This window comes from Lepidothrix coronata, unplaced genomic scaffold, assembly GCF_001604755.1.
Source record: "Lepidothrix coronata isolate B3197 unplaced genomic scaffold, Lepidothrix_coronata-1.0 Scaffold8, whole genome shotgun sequence".
Classification (NCBI taxonomy): domain Eukaryota; kingdom Metazoa; phylum Chordata; class Aves; order Passeriformes; family Pipridae; genus Lepidothrix; species Lepidothrix coronata.
This window is the reverse complement of record NW_016690188.1, coordinates 8,873,643-8,892,953: the sequence shown is the minus strand read 5'-3', so window position 1 is coordinate 8,892,953 and position 19,311 is coordinate 8,873,643. Positions and strand designations below refer to the sequence as shown.

Genomic DNA, 19,311 nt, shown 5'->3' with positions numbered 1-19,311 from the left:
ATTAAACATAATGGAATTTTTAGTGTCTGATATTATCCAGGAAATCAAAGGCTGAAGAGCAGACTTGGAATAGCCCTGAGCAACTGATGTTTGAGAAAGTGAACAGAAACATACTGTCTATGCAAAAAGGCTCCAACACAGAGCAGAAAAGGAAGATAATTCAAACAGACTGCATTACATATGTAAAGAGATTGTAAAGGACAGAACAGTAAAAAGTTTAATATTTTTATGAATATATGAAAGGAATAGAAGGCTGAAGTAAATTTCTGGGAAGACCAGGCTGAATAAATTAGTTTAATTCTCTACATCAGCTACTAATGAAGTGGTTTTTTTATGCTACATTGGTGCCTCCATATTTAAATTATGTTTTTGCTTAATTTTTAAAGTAATGAACACAGACTTTTCAAATTACAGGCTTCTGCCTTTATTCTTTCAAAATTGGGAAGTGAAAAAATTGGTGAATTAGTTCTCTTGGTAGCAATCATGCTTTTCCTATCCTGCTCTAGTTACATGCCTAGAAAATAATTAACAGGTTTTCTCTAATGCTTCCTAAAGATGTTGAAACTCGAGAACAAATATTGACTGAGAGGCAGCAAAACTTGCCTGGACAGGAGAAAATAATGGTTTATATAACTGAAAACAGTTTGTCAAAAACAGAATAGAAACTGTGGAATATCTGATTTAAAACTGATGTCCAAAGGGTCAAATGTGATGTGTACATGTATTTGGGTATTTGCAGGCCACACTTAGGTGCTGCTGCCTTTGCAGTATCACACAAAAGAGCTCTTTCGCCTTCCTGAAGATCTGCAGGGCCCCAGTTCCTGTTGCTGGGAGCCAATCATGAGATGATTTAGCACCCAAGACAGCCTTTTGGAAGCAAGAGGGAATCAGTCATGAGGACATGAATTGGTTCTGGCATGACCGGACTTTCAGAAACATTAGCAGAAACTTGCAAGTATGTTTGCCGCTGTTTATAAGGGAAAAGAGGAAAGGAATTTGGGAAGGAGGTGGAGGAAGCAAGTCTGCACCTTGTAACTGGGTTTAGCACACTGGGTGAGAAGGATTTTGGACTGCAGTGCATAAAATCACAGGGGAGGTGGAGGCAGTCTCCGCCATGCAAAGGTGGAGTGCCTCTCATTCCATTTGTTCTCCACATACATGTGCACTCCCCTTCCCCCAGGTGCGAGCTCTGCTTTTGGGTCAGGAAAAGCAAAGAAAGGCATTTGTTCCTAGCACCTGCTTGGCTGCAGATCTGGGTCAAAGACCACCTGAGCCCATGGGTGTTATGCAAGAGGTTGTTATGAAGGGGCCCAGCCTGCAGCAGGCACTGACCCACATACCTACTCCCCCTCCAACTCTGGCTTTGTAGCCCAGGGGGTTGCGAAAGCCCAGGACTACATAAAGTGTTCCCTGTCCAGGCACCGCCATCAACACTTAGGCTCTCCAGAGGCTACAGGGACCGGCACTGTCTGTAAGGGACCTGCTGTTGTGGGCTGGGGACAACCAGGTGCCTTGCCTGCACATGCATCAGGGAAAGCTGCTGGATGTCCTGGTGACCTGGCAGGGCAGCCTTCCACCCTTCCTCGCTTGTGTGACAGAGCCTGTTTCTGATGCTATTCTCTGTTTGCTGCAGGTACAGGATGGCCCACACGGAGAGAGCTCTGCCCTGGCTGCTGCTGCTGGCACTGGCCTTGCTGGGCAGCACCACCGCGGAGCGGGACTGCCGAGTAAGCAGCTTCAAAGTCAAGGAGAACTTCGACAAGACCAGGGTAAATCTCCTTTCTCTTCTGGATCTGTGATGTCTTGCCTAGCTCCTCTTCCCAGCCTACAGAATTTGACATTCAGTAGCACCAGTGTGTTCGCATTTTCAGAGTCACAGACTGCAATACTGAGAAACAGCAGAAGCGTGTAATGTTGCCCACACCTCCACAGATGCTGGATCTTGATGCATCTGATAAATACTGCAGAAACTGAGGTTTAGAGACTGGACTCAAACTGTATGGTCTAAGCAAAAGAAGTGTGATGACTTTGTTGTTTCTATGAAAAATTAATAATCTGGTGTTTTCAGATATGATTGCAAGGAAAAAAAATTGTACATAAATCTGTCAAGATCTGCCAGTTGTTAATCTCTTTCCACCAAATTTTGTATTCCTCATACTGGAGAGCTGCAGATACAAATAAGATAACTGAAAAAGGTCAATATTTCCACAAACTCTGACTGCAGTAGGATGTATTGGTGGGTTTATGCTGTTGGAACAGCTAGATTTGTTTCTTAGGTGCAACTTGGAGGCAGGGGGTCAAAGATCTGCATGCCATTCCCTCTGTCACCTGCCCTAGTCTGTAGTGTCTGTAATGTTTCCATTCTTTTAGGTCTAACTGAAGCCTTTCTTATTTCCTTGCAGTACAGTGGCACCTGGTATGGTATGGCAAAAAAAGATCCTGAGGGACTATTTCTGCGGGACAATGTGGTAGCCCAGTTCACTGTAGATGAGAATGGACAAATGAGTGCTACTGCAAAGGGCAGAGTCAGACTCTTCAAGTAAGCTGTTTGCAATTTTCCTCTTGTTCCATTTCACTAAGCTTCTGCTGCACTTACTGGTGCTCCAAACCTGCCTGCTATCCCTGTGCCAGTCACACTGAATCTGTGCTGTTAGATTTGACTGTGATATTTTCTTTGTCTCTGGCTACAGTAACTGGGATGTCTGTGCTGACATGATCGGCTCTTTCACTGACACAGAGGATCCTGCCAAGTTCAAGATGAAGTACTGGGGTGTTGCCTCTTTTCTGCAGAAAGGAAGTGAGTACTTAACTACAGAAGATGCAGAACTACTTGGAAGCCTAGTTGTATTGCATGTCCATGCTGGGGCAGGAAAAAGTACTGTTGAATTTCTTAAGCACATTTAAAAGAGGTAATAACTATCATACACGAAACCTTAACGTGAACAAGGTAATCACTACTTTTTATATGGGACAGCTGGCTGGCTTTCTTTAAACAAGTGAAGATCAGGCCTTTGTATTTCTTTTGTTTGTTACCCAACAATATAATCGAAGGTCACTGGTTGGAAAGAAATGAAAGGCAGATGAAGTATTTCAAGACTTGATTTAGTTCAGAACTCAGTTACGGGATGTTTCTGCTCTGTCTGAGAAGCCTAATGTCAGATCTAGCCAAGCAGCAAAGAGGATTTAGCAAATGTTATTTTGTTTAGTCTTCTGTCTGAAAATGTAGAGATTTATCTGTTTTAAGAGACAAAAACTATCCTATAAATATTATATATATGTCTATATATTCATATTTTTAGGTCATTTGTCACACCCTATGCAAAATTAGTTTCTTGAGCCAAGTAGAGATTCAGACTCTTTGTAGCTCAAGACATTTCCTTGGATTGCTTCCAAGGGAAGCAGGTGGAATTTGAAAGTGACAGGAGCTCCATTCTGTCCAAAGACACAGTTAAAAGAATGTTTTGAATGCCAATGGTTTTAAATTGTTGCCAGGTCTCTTCACAACATGCTGCTGAATCATGGATGCTTCAGATTGCTGGCTGAGCCCAGATTCTACCTTTCTAAAAAGCCTGGTGTCCCCCCACAGGAAAAAAGGGGAAGAGAACATAGTGCTGCTTTCACCAATGCAGATGGTAGTGCAAGGGAGAATCTTTTGCTCCAGGAGAGGAAGGTGCAGATCTAACCTGCTTTACTGCAAACACTTAGATTCACTTCTGTTAGCACAGGGTGTCTGTGTGACCAGGTATTTATCAGGTTACATAGCTAAATAGTTCAGAATTCTTTGAAATTGTAACTGTGTTTTAAGAAGAGGGTTTATTGTAGCAAATACACTTTTAACGCACACGCAGAGTGCTCGACAATCTTTTTTCTCTAAAAATACAGTCTAAGTAACATCCCCGAGGGGAAAATAGTTACATTTTTGAGTCATCTGGAAGAGGATTAGCATGTCCTTGCTAAATGTGTTTATTTTCTCTTTAAAACAAACAACTTCTTCCCAAACATGGAATGAAATACTGGACACGGGAATAATCTACGAGCTAATCTGTTATAATTTGTACCAATCTTCATCTTAATATTTTCTTTACAGAGTTATGGCAGCAATCTCTTCTGATTTTCTAGATTTTACTTGTGTCTCTAACACCTTTGCTTCTTTGCTATGGTTTCTTCCAGATGATGATCACTGGATAGTGGACACAGATTATGATACATATGCTCTTCATTACTCCTGCCGCCAACTGAACGCAGACGGCACTTGTGCTAACAGCTATTCCTTTGTGTTCTCCCGGGACCCCAAGGGTTTGCCTCCAGAGGCACAGAAAATTGTCAGGCAAAGGCAGATGGACCTCTGTTTGGACAGAAAATACAGAGTTATCGTTCATAATGGTAAGAACCTTCTTTTTCTGAAGAATTTTATTTCAGGGTTTAACAGCTAAAGCGCTGGGATTCTCTTGCTCATTAAATGTAAAATGCATGAAGTCTTTTACTTAGTGGTTGTAATACTGTATTTTGAAAACTGGACCTTGCAGTGTTATTTCCAACTTTTACTTCCCTTATCTGAAGGACAGCTAAAGTGTATAGCTTTTTATGTAGCGTATCAGATCAGCTGAAACAGTAATTAGAGGAAGTTGTAAAACAATTAAATCAATGTAGTGTGAGTAAACATTGTACAGATAGACTTCACAGTTGTGTTAAAAAGTAATTGTGTTTCTTTAATCAGAACACTTTGTCTTTTTTCAAAAATCTATTTGAAAAATTCTTTAAAAAATCTTTTAGGGACAATCAGAAGTCTTGGAAAGGATCCTTACAGCAGACCCTTTCTCACAGGTCCTCATGCCAACCTTTTCACAACGGGTAGTGGAAGAGGGACATATACTGGAAGCATGAGTATCTTGAGTCACACAGTCAGGCTGAGCTTGCAGCACAGGGAAGGATACAGATTAGCTCACTTATTCTTCAAGTACATTAGAAGAGGGAAAATAATAATAATCTAGAACAAAACATAATGTACTTCCTGATAAAAATTACACTTAGAGTGGGTAATAGTAAAGAATGAGGAAGAAAAATCAGAATATTTAGAACAAATAAAATAGTAGTGTATCTGTTCCTACATTCCCCTCACACTCTGAAAGACATCTACAGAAGACTTGACCAGTGAATCAGTGAACTCCCAATGTAACAGTGTGGAAAAAGATTTGATGTGATTCTTGGATGCATAAACCAAGACTCATATGAGGCTTGTGCTTGGCATAGGTCTGCTTGCTATGTCACATTTGATGATAACGATAACTGGAAGAGTACTGAGGATGAATTAGAAGTTTCAAAGAAGAACAGAGAAAATGACTGAAAGTCTGTAAAATGTGTCCTCTAGTGAGTGCTTCAAAGACCTTGATATTTCTCATTAGAAAGAGATTAAGGGCTGACCTGAGCAAAGTCTGTGCTTGCCCACACAAGCAATGGTAATTGGATAATAAAGGACTTGCAAACATAGAAATAATAAATTTAAATGGATGGAACTTTAAACTGGACATTTAGAGCAGAACTAAATAGCCATTTGTTTAACTCCAAAGGTCATTAACCTTTGGAACAGTTTACCAAGAGCTGTTGTATATTCATCACTGAAATCTGTAAATCAAGATTAAAAGCTTTCCTCAATGACATGTTAGAACAAACAGGAATTGACTGAAGAAACTTTTGTGTCTTCTAAAGAAAGTCAGAACAGATGAGCACAGTCAGCTCTTGTGGCTCTATTACCTGTTCATCTGATCTATAAACAGAGAGTAAGATATTGCCATGTTGTAAAGTGGGTATGCTGATAACAAGGTGCCTGAAAGATCTGCTAAGGTAGATGGTGATCAGTAACCTGCAAAAAGTACCTGATAACAATGAAAACAAAAATTTTATCTTGAATGAGAATTTGGGGACAATATATGACAGCTGAGACTTACAGCAGTCAAGAACAAGAGACACCATAAATGCAAATGAAACTGACTTTTGTGAGTGATTTGTATGATTGCATAAAGGGTAGGATAGAAAAGAAACAATGTCATTAGATAAATCAACAATACTTTTCTGATTTGATTCCTGCGTTCACTGTTTTTCAAATGAGGTACAGCAAGAATAAAAATTTCTGAAGATAAGAAAACCAAATAATGAGATGATTAGGGATATTATATTAAATCTAAGATAAAGTGTAGATATACAGCTGTGATTCTGGGAGCTGTGTGTTATGGTGGTTCCTTGTATTTTTGTCAAATTCAGAGGAAGTACTATCCCACTGTAAAATAAGGATATTGGGCTAGTTCAAGTACTGGTCCAGTTCAGCATGGTGGAATCTGTATTTCTATTATTTCTACTCCATATGAGGCCTGAAAGACAATAAATGTATTGTCAATCTTTGCAAGAAACTTTCAACCAAAAAGAAAAATCGGAATATATTCATTTATTCATAATTTGTGATATAACTTTTTCAAATATTTCAGAACTTCTATATTATAGAATGCTTGTGGTTTTTTGCAGAGTAAAGAAGCAATACTGTAATTTAAACATAAGACCTCAGAATGCCTTTTGAAAGTTCAACCTTAAATATTCTTTGACTTACTAACCTTAATTTAAAAGTTGATCATGCTTCCTCTAGTTTGTTATAGAAATATCAAATCTACCAAGTTTTACTGTTATTTGTCTGCCATCCTAATTTATACTCAAATTTTAGGTGTTGAGTGCAGTGTCTGATATATCTGATACAAACAGTGAGTTCCATACTGTTTGTAAAGAAAAAATATTAGCCCTGGTCCTTTTTTATTGAGGATTATGACAGAGTTTATCTTTATGAGCCCAGCACCAAAATATAAATTAAAGCCAGCATCTTGCATTTTCCCCTTTATGTAATCAGGACCTGTAATTACTATATTGTCAGTTGATTCTGAATATTCCAGTATCATTAACCAAAGTTTCTGCAAGGCAAGTACATTTGGGAGTGAAAGAATGATTGTGAGCTAAACTGAAAAAAATCATTTATTGAAAGCTTTGTATCAGAAATTCTTACAAAATTCACTTAATTCTTTATATGACGATTGGAAACCTTGCTACTTTAGTTTTAAATCTGCTATTAGGAGATACAGAATTACTAGCAAAACAAGCCAACTTCAATTGTCTATATTGACCTGCATCCCATTGTTACTGTGCTAAAATTCTGACTGATGTTAATAGATGCTGCAATAACAACTTGTATCTGTTTCTAATTGTGCATACTCTGCTATGTCTTGAAGCTAATATTTTTCCCAACAATTTTTCATTAGCTTTTTAAATTAATGCTGTACTCAGATTAAGAGAGTGAGTATGTGTGTGTGTGTGTGTGTGTGTGTGTGTGTGTGTGTATGCCAAACCAATAGATTACAAAACTTACTTTGATTAAAAAAAAACCAAAAATGTGTTCTTCATATACTGGCTCTTCAAGGCAAAAAGAGAAGCCTAGGAAATGACAAGTTTTTTGTTCTAACTTACATTGCATTTCTGATGGTAGCTCTTTTTCAAATATAGATGCAGCTGTGATACACTTAGTCTCTTAGAGAAATACCTTGTTACTTTAAGTTATGCAATATGAGTGTGGATATTAAGTGAGAATACTTGTAAATACAATACAGTGTCATGTCAGCAGAAGTGAAAGCTAAATCTGCTGTTAGCAATTGCTAGAAGAAAAAACTGTGAATTAAGGGGTAGTATATTCCCTCAGCTAATTTACTATTGCCATTAGAAGTTTTGGAGGTCAGGAGATTCTTATTTTGCTGAAAGACATTCTTAAATTAATAATTTTTAAAAGGCAAATAATTTGAAGCTTGTTAAAGTAAATAAATAACTCTTTTATCACTGATCTGTGCAGTACCTTATTTGCCAAAGTATTAAATGCTCAGGACATGTGTAACAGGTTGGATGAATTCCTGTTGTGTTCTGAGTTGAAAATTCTTTGGAATTATAAACTGCAGAACAAGATAATAGCATTATTGTTATTATTACTACAAGTTACAGACTGCTGGACTCAAGAGCATTTTAAAGAAATTAGACATGGACATTTTAAATTTGGTGAAAGTTTGTGTATTGTAATTTTGTCTAGTGTGGTTGAAAAACAAAATTTTTGCTTTTGTGTGTTTCAGGATTTTGCTCTTAAGGAGGTCCAAAACTATGGAAAGAAAGCATGTAACAGCACCATGGATGTAAAGTTAACACATTGATCGGGTGTTCCCTGGAAAATGTTTCAAATGGCTTAGTTTAGATTTTGAATATATTTATCTGAGCTATGTAGCTCAACTTGTTGATAAACCAATGAAACATTTTAATAAACTTGGATTACAGGGAATGAAAATTGTTTGTATGCAAATCTGTACATATGTAGACATTGGTTTTATTAGTAGACTGTTATCTTACTGCAGTGTTTTGAATTGGTCTCAGATGGTATTAAGAATTTAATCTTGCTTTATTTTAGTGGTTTCAATTTCTGACTAAAAGAGTACTAATCATAAACCCCAAAATATATGTATTTTAATTTCTTTTCAATGCTGTATTTTTTCCTAGAACATACTGAAAATCTTTCCCAATAGACTTTTAGAAAAGAGGAAGGAATTTCAATGACCCTATATATCACTGATTAACATTATTATATGACTACTGGAGACGTAAAAAATATGCATCTTTTTAAAAGAACTATTTTACACATGACAATTAACCATTTTTATTTATTCTTTATTTATAAATTAATATACATCATGTCCATATTTTTAATTTGAGATGGAACCAAACTGGTCATTCACTTGGTGATAATATATGTTTATCACCTTGTTTTCTACATGAAATTGTTTAGTTGGCTCAAACATAGGTTCAGGCAGTCAGTAATCTAAGAGTATAATCAAATTCTCTTTTACAATGGGATTTAAAAAAGCACACACTTTCTGAGGATGAACATTTTCATTAATGTTCTGAGGATGAACATTAAACTGGAAAGTTTATTTCTTTTACTCAGTAGAAAATAACAAGTAAAAATGAATCAGGTGCCCTCTTGATATAGATTCATTATAACCTCATTAAAGTTAATGAGATTTATGCCATCTGAAAATGTACCCTCATAGAAATTGTTTCATCTGGCAAGTACTTATTTCAGCTGTTTTACATTCACTGAGTTCACTGCTATATTCCTATTTATTTCAGTGTAAGAGGAGAATTCAATCCATTGGATTAAATTGTACAAATTTTACTGAGGCAAAGCAGTGAAGTCAAGAGAATTTTACCTGCAGGAAACAAAAATACAAATTTAGATTTTTTTTTCCCCCTTCTCTGGCATATAATACTATATCAGAGTGACCTATTCGACCTGGAATAGTGTAGACAACATCCAAAGTGTGGCACAGCTCAGACTTTAAATAATTATCTGGTAATGAAAGACAAGTGTGGCTGTTCATGGTTACTTCTTCTTGCAGTGGTTTCTGTACCTGCCCTATGCCTTTCAGGGCTCCCAGTACAACAGAGAAGAATTTCCTGACATTTACGTCTGAAATGGGCAACATTATACAAAATTGGATTGACAGCAGAGTTGGCAAAAGTAAATAATGCTGTCCAGAAGAAAACTGATGGCAAAATATTTAAATCTTTTTTGAAGTTCTGAACTAAAATTAAAAAAATAGTTACTACTATTGGGCTCCACATAATGAAGAAAGAGATCATCAACAGCAAAAGGGCTCGGAATAGTTTGTAGTCTTGCTGGGAAACACGGATCTGATGATTTTCTGAGTAGGCTAAACCAGCATTTAAACTTCTTCTTGATGCTTTTGTAATCTGCAGCAAAAGAGAAGAAAGTAACTTTCACTGAAACATAGAAGAATTATTAACACATTTTTACAAGTGAAAAAGATGATCTTGGCACGTGATCTTTCTGTTTTCTTTTGAAAAGTGACTACAAAAAAAGGCATTGCAGAATTCCATTTGTACTTTTTGTCAATGGTTCCATTTAAAACATTTTTATTCACTAGCAATTTTTTTTTCCTGTCAGCTGTGAACTCACTTCAATATTAGTTAAGGTGGTTGTTCTTGTCATGGCTCTCTACCACTCAAAAATACTTTTCAACATAAACCAGAGCCTTACTTATTCATGAAATCCCATTAAATTCAAATTATTACCTCATTTGTTCTATCTAAAGAAACCCATTGATTTCTTTCACAAATGCAAGCTGGAATATAGTTAACGATCGTTGTTGATGGGCAAAAGGGAATGCAATCCAATTCTCTTATGGCCAGACTGATATTATAAGGTAGGGATTAGAAGAAGCATTATTTTTTTATGGTAGCTAAATAATTTTAAATGTGAATGAGATTATATGTTGTTTTGTGTCGACTTTTAGCTTCTCAGTCAGTAATAAGAATTGTTTTCAATGCACTAACATGAAATCTTACAGATCCTTTTGTCACTACGAAAATCTGTGTCGTATAAAAGTACTCTCTGATAATAAACCAGACTATGGGTAGTTTGGTAATCTAGTATTGATGGGTGTGAATCATCTGTCATTAGGTAGAATATTGAATCCCAGGAACTTGCAGAAAACACTGAATCTCATGCTCTACATCCCTGCCTTCACTGAAGTTGGCAGAGAAGTTGACATTCACATCTGAGGCAAATAAAATAAAACTGAAATATTTACCAAACAAACATTTATGCTAAATAACCAAGATGCCATTTTATCCCTTGCATGCATAAAGAAGGGATATTTTCAAAAGCCTTGATTGATTTGCTGTCTGAGAAGGAAAGCAAAAGGTGTAAGGCTCTTGCTGCCACTTTTATGTGTGACATTTCCCTTTAGCAGAAACTACAGGAAGGATAACACTAATACAAGTAATACTTAATAGCTTACTGCTTCAGGTAGAGATGAAAATGTTTAGAGAGTAATTTGTCCTTCTTTCTGCATTTCTGCAGTTTTCTGAATTTGTGTCAGACATAGATGGTCTAGAATAAGTACTCATTAAGAACCTAGATATCTTCCAAAGATTTCAATGGAATGTAGGTGTATAAATCAAAACCTGTGATCCAAAAATGGGCTTCTCGTCAGCTGCTGAGCCTGAGAAGGGGACAGGATTATGGTAAATAAGATGCAATCTCATCTTAAGGAAGTCCTCAGTGGAAATGGGTGGCAGTAATATGTCGTGGATGCCTTTTTGGCCTGCTCAGTATATGGAATTTAGATACTTATTGTGGACATCTGGACCACACTTGGACAAACAGAAAATTAGAAGTCAGGTATACATATGTAAGTATGTAACTTCCAGAACACAGACATCTTTCCTAGCTCTAGCCTCCAGACTAAGGCTTGCCTGAGAGGCAGAAGAGTACAAAACCAAATAAATTACAAATCATGGCTTCTAATCTGTCATTTTTACCAGGGTTCTGGGAAGTGTTACATAAAAATAATACTCAATTTCATAGTAAATTGTTAAGTAGACGTTTTTAGGGTATATTTGTTAACAAATTCAAGGTCTTATATCTGTAGTCAATCATCATCATCGTAGATGCTGTTATGTGAATACATGAATGTTTTGAACTGCTTCCAGCAACACTAAGCATTGTGCTACGTGTGCACCAGCATCATGAAGTGAGAATGAGTCTGCCCTTGGGAATGACTCAGGGACTGAGACATTCTCCAGCAGATTTCTGGTTGCTTCCTGGAGAGCTGTGTGAGAGGGAAGATTCAATTATATCCTGCTATGGGCCTCAGGCCTTTTTCAGTTCAACATAAATGAAATGCATCTTAGCATCTCTGTTGCCAAGCTGGAAAAGAAATAGGAGCTTGGCAGCATGTCTGTCTTGTAATCCAGTATTCCAAGCACTTTTTTTGCCTTCTAGCTCCTTATGTGCCATTTTGTTTTCTAAATTTACTTGCAATCTGGTATTTGCAAGGACAAAACAAACACCATTCCTGTCCTAGTCTCTGACCAAGAACTGTGGCATCCCTTGGCTGGCAGTTTGCAGTTCTTTCAAAGGGCTCACACTCCCCACTGAGGTGCTGTATGCTCTTTGCCTACAGCAAATATGGGGTTCAAAAAGCATAATATGAGAAGCTTAATTACCCAATAAAGAAACCAAGAATCTTTTGGGGGCAGTTGCTAAAACCTAGGCATTTCAGTGCCTAGTTTGAAGATTTCTAGGTCCTTCTCACTCTGTTTTTGGAAGAGAAGGGTGTACGAAATCAGGTAGTTTAAAAGGAATTTAGGTACTAATATTATGCTTGCTAGAATATAGATGAAAACTCTGTGGTGTTGGGTATTTTGGCCTATATTTCAAGAGATAAACATCCACTTAGAAAGTGGAAGCAGAGGGTTTAATTTACAGGTTTTGTTTGCAGCATTTGAAACTGTGAAGGACTAAGTATCATCTATTGAGATCTGTGTATTAGATATACCTGCAGAAAGCCGGCAGATCCAAAAACTGGATGGATTTGTTTCTAGTCCTGGCTCTCTCTGCTTTGTTACAAATCTCCTGTGGCTGGAGTTTAGGCTCAAGGAAAGCAAAATCTAGTTTTTAGTTTTTTCAAATGCTTGACTCTTTCAACATTTAGGAGAATTACTTTAGCTTGAACAGCATATAAGTGGAGAAGCATATTTAATATTATATGTATATGAAGACAGACTTTTTGTTGAGCCTCAGGTAATGTGCTATTCAAGCATGTTTTTAGTTGAAATGTGTAGGCTGATATGTACCGGTTGAAGTGCTTCATTTTATACAAACTTATCATTTATTGAACAAATGACATCTGTTCCCCTTAGGTGTATTTGTATTCAGTGACAATATGTTGATGCCTAGTGAGTTATTGTTTACTTCCCTTTGTTCTACAACAAAATTTAAAGGAAAAACATACCTGTAAGATTTTGGAGTAACTGACGACAATGACTAATCCTGGTATTAGAAAGAAAACAATGGCAAAGGTCGTATCCCAGACTATTTCTCCTGCAGTGGTGGGCCAAGCCAGGGTACAAATCTGAATCTCCTATTTACAAAGAATGAAGAAGAAAAGCAACATTGTACCATCATTTTTACTACAGCATTGTTCTTATCTCCCTCTATGCCCATGGAAAAAGGGACTGCAGACTAAACTGAATATGGGAAAACCTACTTAGACAAATTGTGAACTAATGTATTACTTCATCGTTTTAAAAGCCCATACAAATACAAACAGATGTGTCTGCAACTGGAATACTGCCATAAATTTCATATCAAATGCTGATAGCAACTTTAAATTGAATCTTACAGACCTTAAACTTAATCATGTATTTGAGTGTCAAGTTGGGTGTACTTTTGTATGCATTTCAAAATACTAGGCAGAAAAATCTGTGCATGGGCATTTGGTACAGAGGAGGCCACAGGTGCTGGGCAGCTCTCCCAGGATGCTGATCCTGGGAAGCATGCTGGAAAGGGGATCTCTGACCCGCACTAGGGAACACAAAAGAATCCTAGCCGATGAGCGTTCCCCATCTAACGGGACGGTCCGCCGGGAGAGCGGGGTGGGGTGGCGGCTGAGAGGACCTCCGGGCGCTCCTCTGGGCGCAGCCGCTGCCCGCCCCAGGAGCGATGTCCCTCGGTGCGATGATGTCCCTCGGTGCGATGATGTCCCTCGGTGCGATGATGTCCCTCGGTGCGATCTCCCTCGGCGACCTCGCCCCCGCGGTGGCAGAGGCGGACGACCCTTCCCCGCCGTCCGTCCCCGCGCCCGCCTCCCCGCGCCGTCCCCGCCGCCCCCGGCCCGGCTCCCGCGGGCCCGCCCGGCGCTCGCCCTCACCTGGCCTGAGGCGGCGGGCAGCCGCACCACGGTGAAGAAGCAGCAGAGCGGGAGGGTGGCGAGGGCGGCGAAGCCCCATATGAGGAGCAAGGCGGCCGCCAGCACCTTGCGGCGGCGGAACGCGGCGTGGCGCAGCCGGGCGATGCTGACGACGCGCTCCAGGCTGACGGCCGAGAGGGAGAGGATGATGACGGCGCCGCTCAGGCTCACCACATAGAAGAGCATGTGGCAGACGGCGTCGCCCAGCTCCCAGGACTCGGTCCAGCGCACGATGACGATGAAGGGGATGGGGGTGATGAAGAGCAGGTCGGCGCAGAAGAGGTTGAGGACGAGGCAGTTGGCGGCGCACAGCCTGCGATGCCGCCGCACCAGCAGACAGATGCCCCAGATGTTGCCCGCCAAGGACAGCAGGAAGATGGAGGCCAGGGCAGATGATTCGCCGACACGCAGGGCCGTCACATTGTGGCCCCTGAAGTCCGAGAAGAAGGGGAAAAATGTCCTGTTCCCTCCTGCTGCCCTCCTGGACCCCAGCATGAGGGAGGCCAGGGGGCATGAGAGACCCACCATGGACAGTAGCACTAGCCCTAGGGGAAGGGCTGTGCTCCCAACCACCACGGTGGCACCTGGGGTGCCCTTCCAGCACAGAGGAAGGGGCTGACTGCCATCCCCCTCCCTCCTCTTCCTCCTGCCCCTGCCACCAAAGGCTCTGCTGTGCCAGCCGGGCGGTTTATGGCCCTCGCGCTGGAGTGGAACAAGGAAGTGGGAGAGTAAACACAGTGGAGCTCACACAAAGGCGAGGCTGCTGTGCATGAGGCGGTAGTGAGGGGATGCCCGACACCTCCCTGGGGAGGGTTTGGGTCAGCATGTTGGCACCTCCATGCCAAGGGGCACAGGCCCAGCCACCTCCTCCAGGGCCAGCCCTGATCTGCTCAGCTCTCCAGAAGGGCCCCTGGGGTGCCAGTGACCTGGGGAGGTCACACAGTCAGCTGCCATCCGCTGTGGATGTGCATGGCTTAAAGCAGGGATGGCTGCCATACCACTCCAAGAGCTCTCCTCAGGAGTCGGGAATAACCGGCACCAGTCTAGGGCAAAAAAAGAAAAGAGGAATTTACCCATTGACTTTATCTTGACAGTGCCATTTGGAAACAGCAGACCTGTACATTGCTTGTGCTAACTATGGAGAAGTGTCACTGTTGTGATTTTGGGGATCTGTTTACAAAGTTGATCCAGAATCTTACCCATCTGTGTCATGTGTTCTTGCTGGAGAAGCTTGTTAAAGTAAGACAAGCCTAGAAAATATCATATTTTCTCTGAACTTCAGTTCCTGGAAGCAGTTGCTCAGATTGTAAATGAAAGTAGGCCTTTCCACTTACGCTCTTCATTTCAGATGATTTGGAAATAGACTGGGAGTGAAGCACATAAATTGCCACAGACAAGCAGATAATGTCTCATAAAAAAAGATAAAAGGTTTTCATAAAGTATGTAAACAGTTGTATAACTTCAGACAGCTCTGGATGCATTTGTTTGGCTCAGTGCCAGTGTGGGTGCTCAAGGGCACAGTTACAGGCTGGGTGTGTGGACCTGCGCCTTTTGATTAGGTGAGAATTATTCCAAACTGATGTGCCAATGGGACCTGGTGACCGGGCCGTGCTTCTGCAGGACCCTGGGTGTGACCCTGCCATCAACCTCTTACGCAACAGCATTAGTGGGGATTCCAGATTAGTGGGGATTCCAGAAACTGAGTCCTTCTAAGGGACGATCTCCTAATGAGGGATGACAAGAGTGACATCTTTCCTGGACCACTTCCCACATCTTTGCCAGTGGAGAATTTGCATTGCTTTTAGTTAGGATGTTTCTCTTGAGCTCGTCAAACAGGGAGTTTGCAGGGCAGCCTAAACAGGTGGATGAAATGCTCCTATTAACTCCTGCTGGTCGGTGACTGTATGAAATGTGGGCACAGTTGCTGTTAAGTGGGATGGACTATTAACTCAAGTGAAGACAATATGAAAAGTTGCAAAGCTTGAGTTTTTTTCATCCAGCAACACAAATGACTGGCTAGTGTCTTGATACACATGCTTTATTCTACATCACTTGATGGGAGAAGAAAATCTGCACCCCTATTACAAACGTTTTGGCAAATTTAATATGCTTACTGATGAATTGTATTTATGATCAATGCTTGACATATCTAGCCACAATCTATGTTGGCTCTGCTATGGACAGATTCTTTAAAATTACTAGTGAATCTTGAAATGCAGCAAATACCTTCCAGTTGCCAACAACTTCACTGGTTTGGGACTTTTTACAATCTAACAAACTTAGCCCAAAGTTCTGGACAGCTGGCAATAGGGGTGGTGTGCTCAGTTCTGAATAGCAGTGTGGATTGGTGAAAGAGCTATCATTAAAACTCTGATTGTAACTGTGTGCAAACTTGGAAGGCATTAACAGGACAGCTGGAAATGGTATCACAGATAAATACAAATTTTGTTATGAATAAAATCTTTAGCCTCTTTGGCATTAGTGGAAAATGAAATTAGAAACAGAGCCTGTCAATTCAGGGTAAAAGCAAACACACTGGAAACAGAATAAGGGAAGGAAAATATAAAGTGAAACATCCAAAGCAGCATTATTGAAGAAATTAAGATACTTTCAACCAGGGAGAAAAGGAATGCCATAGAGGAGCAGAAGGTTTGAAAATGAGATGATGTGTGAAAGTATTTAGATAGACCCTTGATCTTCTTTAGATAGGATCACCTTTAGCTTTAGTCCTTAGGTGTGAGGGAGAACCTTACTTACTTGACATAAGCCTGTTGTTTGCTCAGGGGAACCAAAGCAAAATGCTGCTTTTAGTATGCTGTTAGTGAGTGAGCTTCACACTAACTTGTGTACAAAATACTGTGCCTGGGGACTGCAGAGGTGTGAAGAAACATGCACATTTCCGTGGAGTTCAATCAAATGAATGAGAGCTCATTGCAGGAACAAAAGTAATCTGATTAGTCATGGGTCTAATATATCCATTATCTTAAAAAGTAGTTTTCTTTTCCCTTCCATGAAGTACGAAAGCTGTATTTGCTGTTGGGTACGTACAATCATAGCAACAACCACAATGTGAAATCTGAGGAAGGGAGGAATCATAATCTTGACAGAGCTACTCTGGCATTACTGTAATAGGTGGGTGCTGTGTGCGGCACTTGCACCACAGGCGCCTATGACAAGGAAGTGATTAACAGAATGCTTGGAAACCTTTTACGATTGCTTAACCTATATAACTTTTTCAACCTATGTTCTCTTTTATGCTCAGAAGTGGTGAAACATGGAGTCAACTCAGATATCATTGTTCCTAGGTTGAAGGAAGGTTGCGGGGACCCCTCTGGAGCTTGTTTTCCTAGTGGGGAAAAATCTTGTCTCCTTTTTTGTGGTTATTCTTTTTCATCCTTAATGAAAGCCCAAGCCTTGGCCTCCTATGGCAGATAAGGGCTGTGCTACCTGATACCATAAGTCAAGCTCTGCTTTTCAGATTGTTCCCCTGGCAACCATGAGCTGTCATGACAGCTTATTTATTTCTTGAGCATAAGAAATATTCCCAGAGAGAGGGACCACTTGGGCTAGGTGATTCTGGGAGATGGGAATTCTTGTTCCACTTGGACATGATCTAGTAAAGGGTTTTACCTTAGTTTTGCACCCTTTTGCGTGTAGAATGGTGTTTAAGTCTTTGGGCCTATTGTCGTGCACCTCTTTCACAATGAGTAAATAGCACTGACCTCTGTAACAGATGTATTGCACATTTAATATTTGCTAAGTGATTTAAATTCATTACATGAGAAATGTTGACTCTGTCTTCACAAGAGGTTCCAAGCTTGTAGATGACTCAAACTGTGTCTGTACAATAAGGTTTTTACCATAAATTGCATCCAAGGTTAGCTTTTTATTTTCACTTTTCCTTTTATGTACCATACTGCAGCTGTTCTGCTTCTAGACACTACGAATTCTGTGCTTATAAGAAGTCATGTTACTGTCATATTATGTTCCAAATACAAGTCTGTTTTGATTTATATTCTTTTTTAGGAAGTTTTCTAACTGCTCACCCACTGTATACTTTCATATCAGTGAGCTGAAGCATTTACACCAATGTGCGAGGGACAATTTTAAACTTGGACTGCAAATATAAATGCATCTGTTTGTTTTCATATAGAAGCAAGCTCTCACACTCCACTGTTCACTGAAAAAACTAGGTGCTTCATATGTGTCATTGTGTCAAAAACTAATCCCTGTTTCTTCTGGGGCATGAGCAAGTAACTATTTCTTCTGAGAAGTCTCATTTTGCTGTGGTCAGTATCCATCAGAAGCTGGCATGCTTCCTGGGATATGTGCCAGTGGTGCTGTAGTTTCAAGCTGTAGCAGCAGCATTATTCACCAATGCCTCGGTCAAATGCAGAGCTGCTGATACTACTCTCAGTAGATGTGCTTTCTAATAAAAGCTGTGTCAGCTTTTTGTTGTCAAGACCACCAGAAGTTTTGCCAACATCAGAACTTTTGCCAACATCAATACTGAACAGTTTCCTTGTGACTTTCAGTAATGAAGGGATTTCTCTCTGAACCAAGTGCAAATGTAAGTACATAATCCATGTAAAAGAGAATTCTGCTTTGCTGCATGCTAACCAAGCTTCACCAGGGTGACTCAGCTCCAGCTAAACTGTTCTAAGTAAATGAGGTTGTTTTTTAACAGTTTTAAAAACTTTATTTCACTCACACATCTAGCCCATGGATTTAGGGCATTTATCAGTGAATACAGGGTATCAGAATGATTTGTTTGGACATTGCAGGATATGGTAGAATGCTCTCACCAGGAACTGAGATCCTGAGTAAGATTTATATGGAGAATTATAGTCTGATGTTTAAGGGCCACTGAACCTTTGCTTAACTTTCAGGTGTGCGTAAAGTTACTTACATTCCTGCTAATGACCTTTGATGCAGAGACATCAAAGCAAATATTGTTGTGTACATCTGAAAGATTTACAAACCAAACTTGTCACCAGCCTCTCATGCTCACGAGATGTACTCAGACATTTCCTGAACACATTGGTCTGCTGGGTTGTACACTGTGCAGAGATCACAGATATCTTTATTTTCCCTCATATTCAAGAACCCAGTGATTAGAGAATGCTCTTATTTGTGAGATTTAAGGAGAATTGGCTTGCTTTTCTTTCCCTTATGTCTCATCTTAAAGAGTAACTTGTTGGGAGAAACAGGGGTTCTTCAGGTCAGAATTGGAATAGAAATTTTACTTTTAAAAGCCACATTTTTCTGAAATAAGGTCAACAGAGTGCCTGTCTGCTGCAAAGAAGATCTGTCCATATTGGAAGGCAAGGCATGTGCTTAACTAGCATTAACCTAGGGCTGGAGAAGTAGAAAAATCACTCTTGCAACAGCAGTGAGAGAAAGTTCAAATAGTACTTTAAATTCTGCTGTAAACCCTTCTGATTTCTCAAATGTAATGCTAATCATG

At 40.0% G+C, this 19,311-nt stretch overlaps 2 protein-coding genes across 4 annotated transcripts; one reads left to right on the top strand and one right to left on the bottom strand.

Annotated features, from left to right (window-relative positions):
- Positions 1 to 1,337: 1,337 nt before the first annotated feature.
- Positions 1,338 to 8,544, top strand: RBP4 (retinol binding protein 4). 3 transcript variants are annotated; one of them, XM_017840207.1, is made up of 6 exons: positions 1,338 to 1,471; positions 1,634 to 1,769; positions 2,403 to 2,539; positions 2,691 to 2,797; positions 4,171 to 4,383; positions 8,148 to 8,544. In XM_017840207.1, the coding sequence occupies exons 2-6, from the start codon at positions 1,641 to 1,643 to the stop codon at positions 8,159 to 8,161; spliced, it is 600 nt and encodes a 199-aa protein (XP_017695696.1). In that variant the 5' UTR covers positions 1,338 to 1,471; positions 1,634 to 1,640; the 3' UTR covers positions 8,162 to 8,544. The 3 variants fall into 3 exon arrangements, with proteins under 3 accessions (XP_017695696.1, XP_017695704.1, XP_017695689.1); XM_017840215.1 differs by having other exon boundaries at positions 1,390 to 1,507; XM_017840200.1 differs by lacking the exon at positions 1,338 to 1,471 and adding an exon at positions 1,530 to 1,552.
- Positions 8,545 to 8,839: 295 nt separating this feature from the next.
- Positions 8,840 to 14,358, bottom strand: FFAR4 (free fatty acid receptor 4). The gene is made up of 3 exons (XM_017840224.1): positions 13,806 to 14,358; positions 12,888 to 13,016; positions 8,840 to 9,819 (listed from the first exon to the last, which is right to left on the bottom strand). The coding sequence occupies exons 1-3, from the start codon at positions 14,337 to 14,339 to the stop codon at positions 9,412 to 9,414; spliced, it is 1,071 nt and encodes a 356-aa protein (XP_017695713.1). The 5' UTR covers positions 14,340 to 14,358; the 3' UTR covers positions 8,840 to 9,411.
- Between the last annotated feature and the right edge of the window lie 4,953 nt (positions 14,359 to 19,311).

What these genes read in the sequence shown, in the direction of transcription:
- RBP4 (XM_017840200.1), top strand. An exon ending in AGAACTTCGACAAGACCAGG is followed by an intron (nt 1,770 to 2,402) that starts GTAAATCTCCTT and finishes ATTTCCTTGCAG; the next exon opens with TACAGTGGCACCTGGTATGG. An exon ending in CTCTTTTCTGCAGAAAGGAA is followed by an intron (nt 2,798 to 4,170) that starts GTGAGTACTTAA and finishes GGTTTCTTCCAG; the next exon opens with ATGATGATCACTGGATAGTG.
- FFAR4 (XM_017840224.1), bottom strand. Translation starts at nt 14,339, where the DNA reads ATGCTGGGGTCCAGGAGGGCAGCAGGAGGGAACAGGACATTTTTCCCC. An exon ending in TGCCCGCCGCCTCAGGCCAG is followed by an intron (nt 13,017 to 13,805) that starts GTGAGGGCGAGC and finishes CTTTGTAAATAG; the next exon opens with GAGATTCAGATTTGTACCCT. An exon ending in GTTACTCCAAAATCTTACAG is followed by an intron (nt 9,820 to 12,887) that starts GTATGTTTTTCC and finishes CTTTTGCTGCAG; the next exon opens with ATTACAAAAGCATCAAGAAG.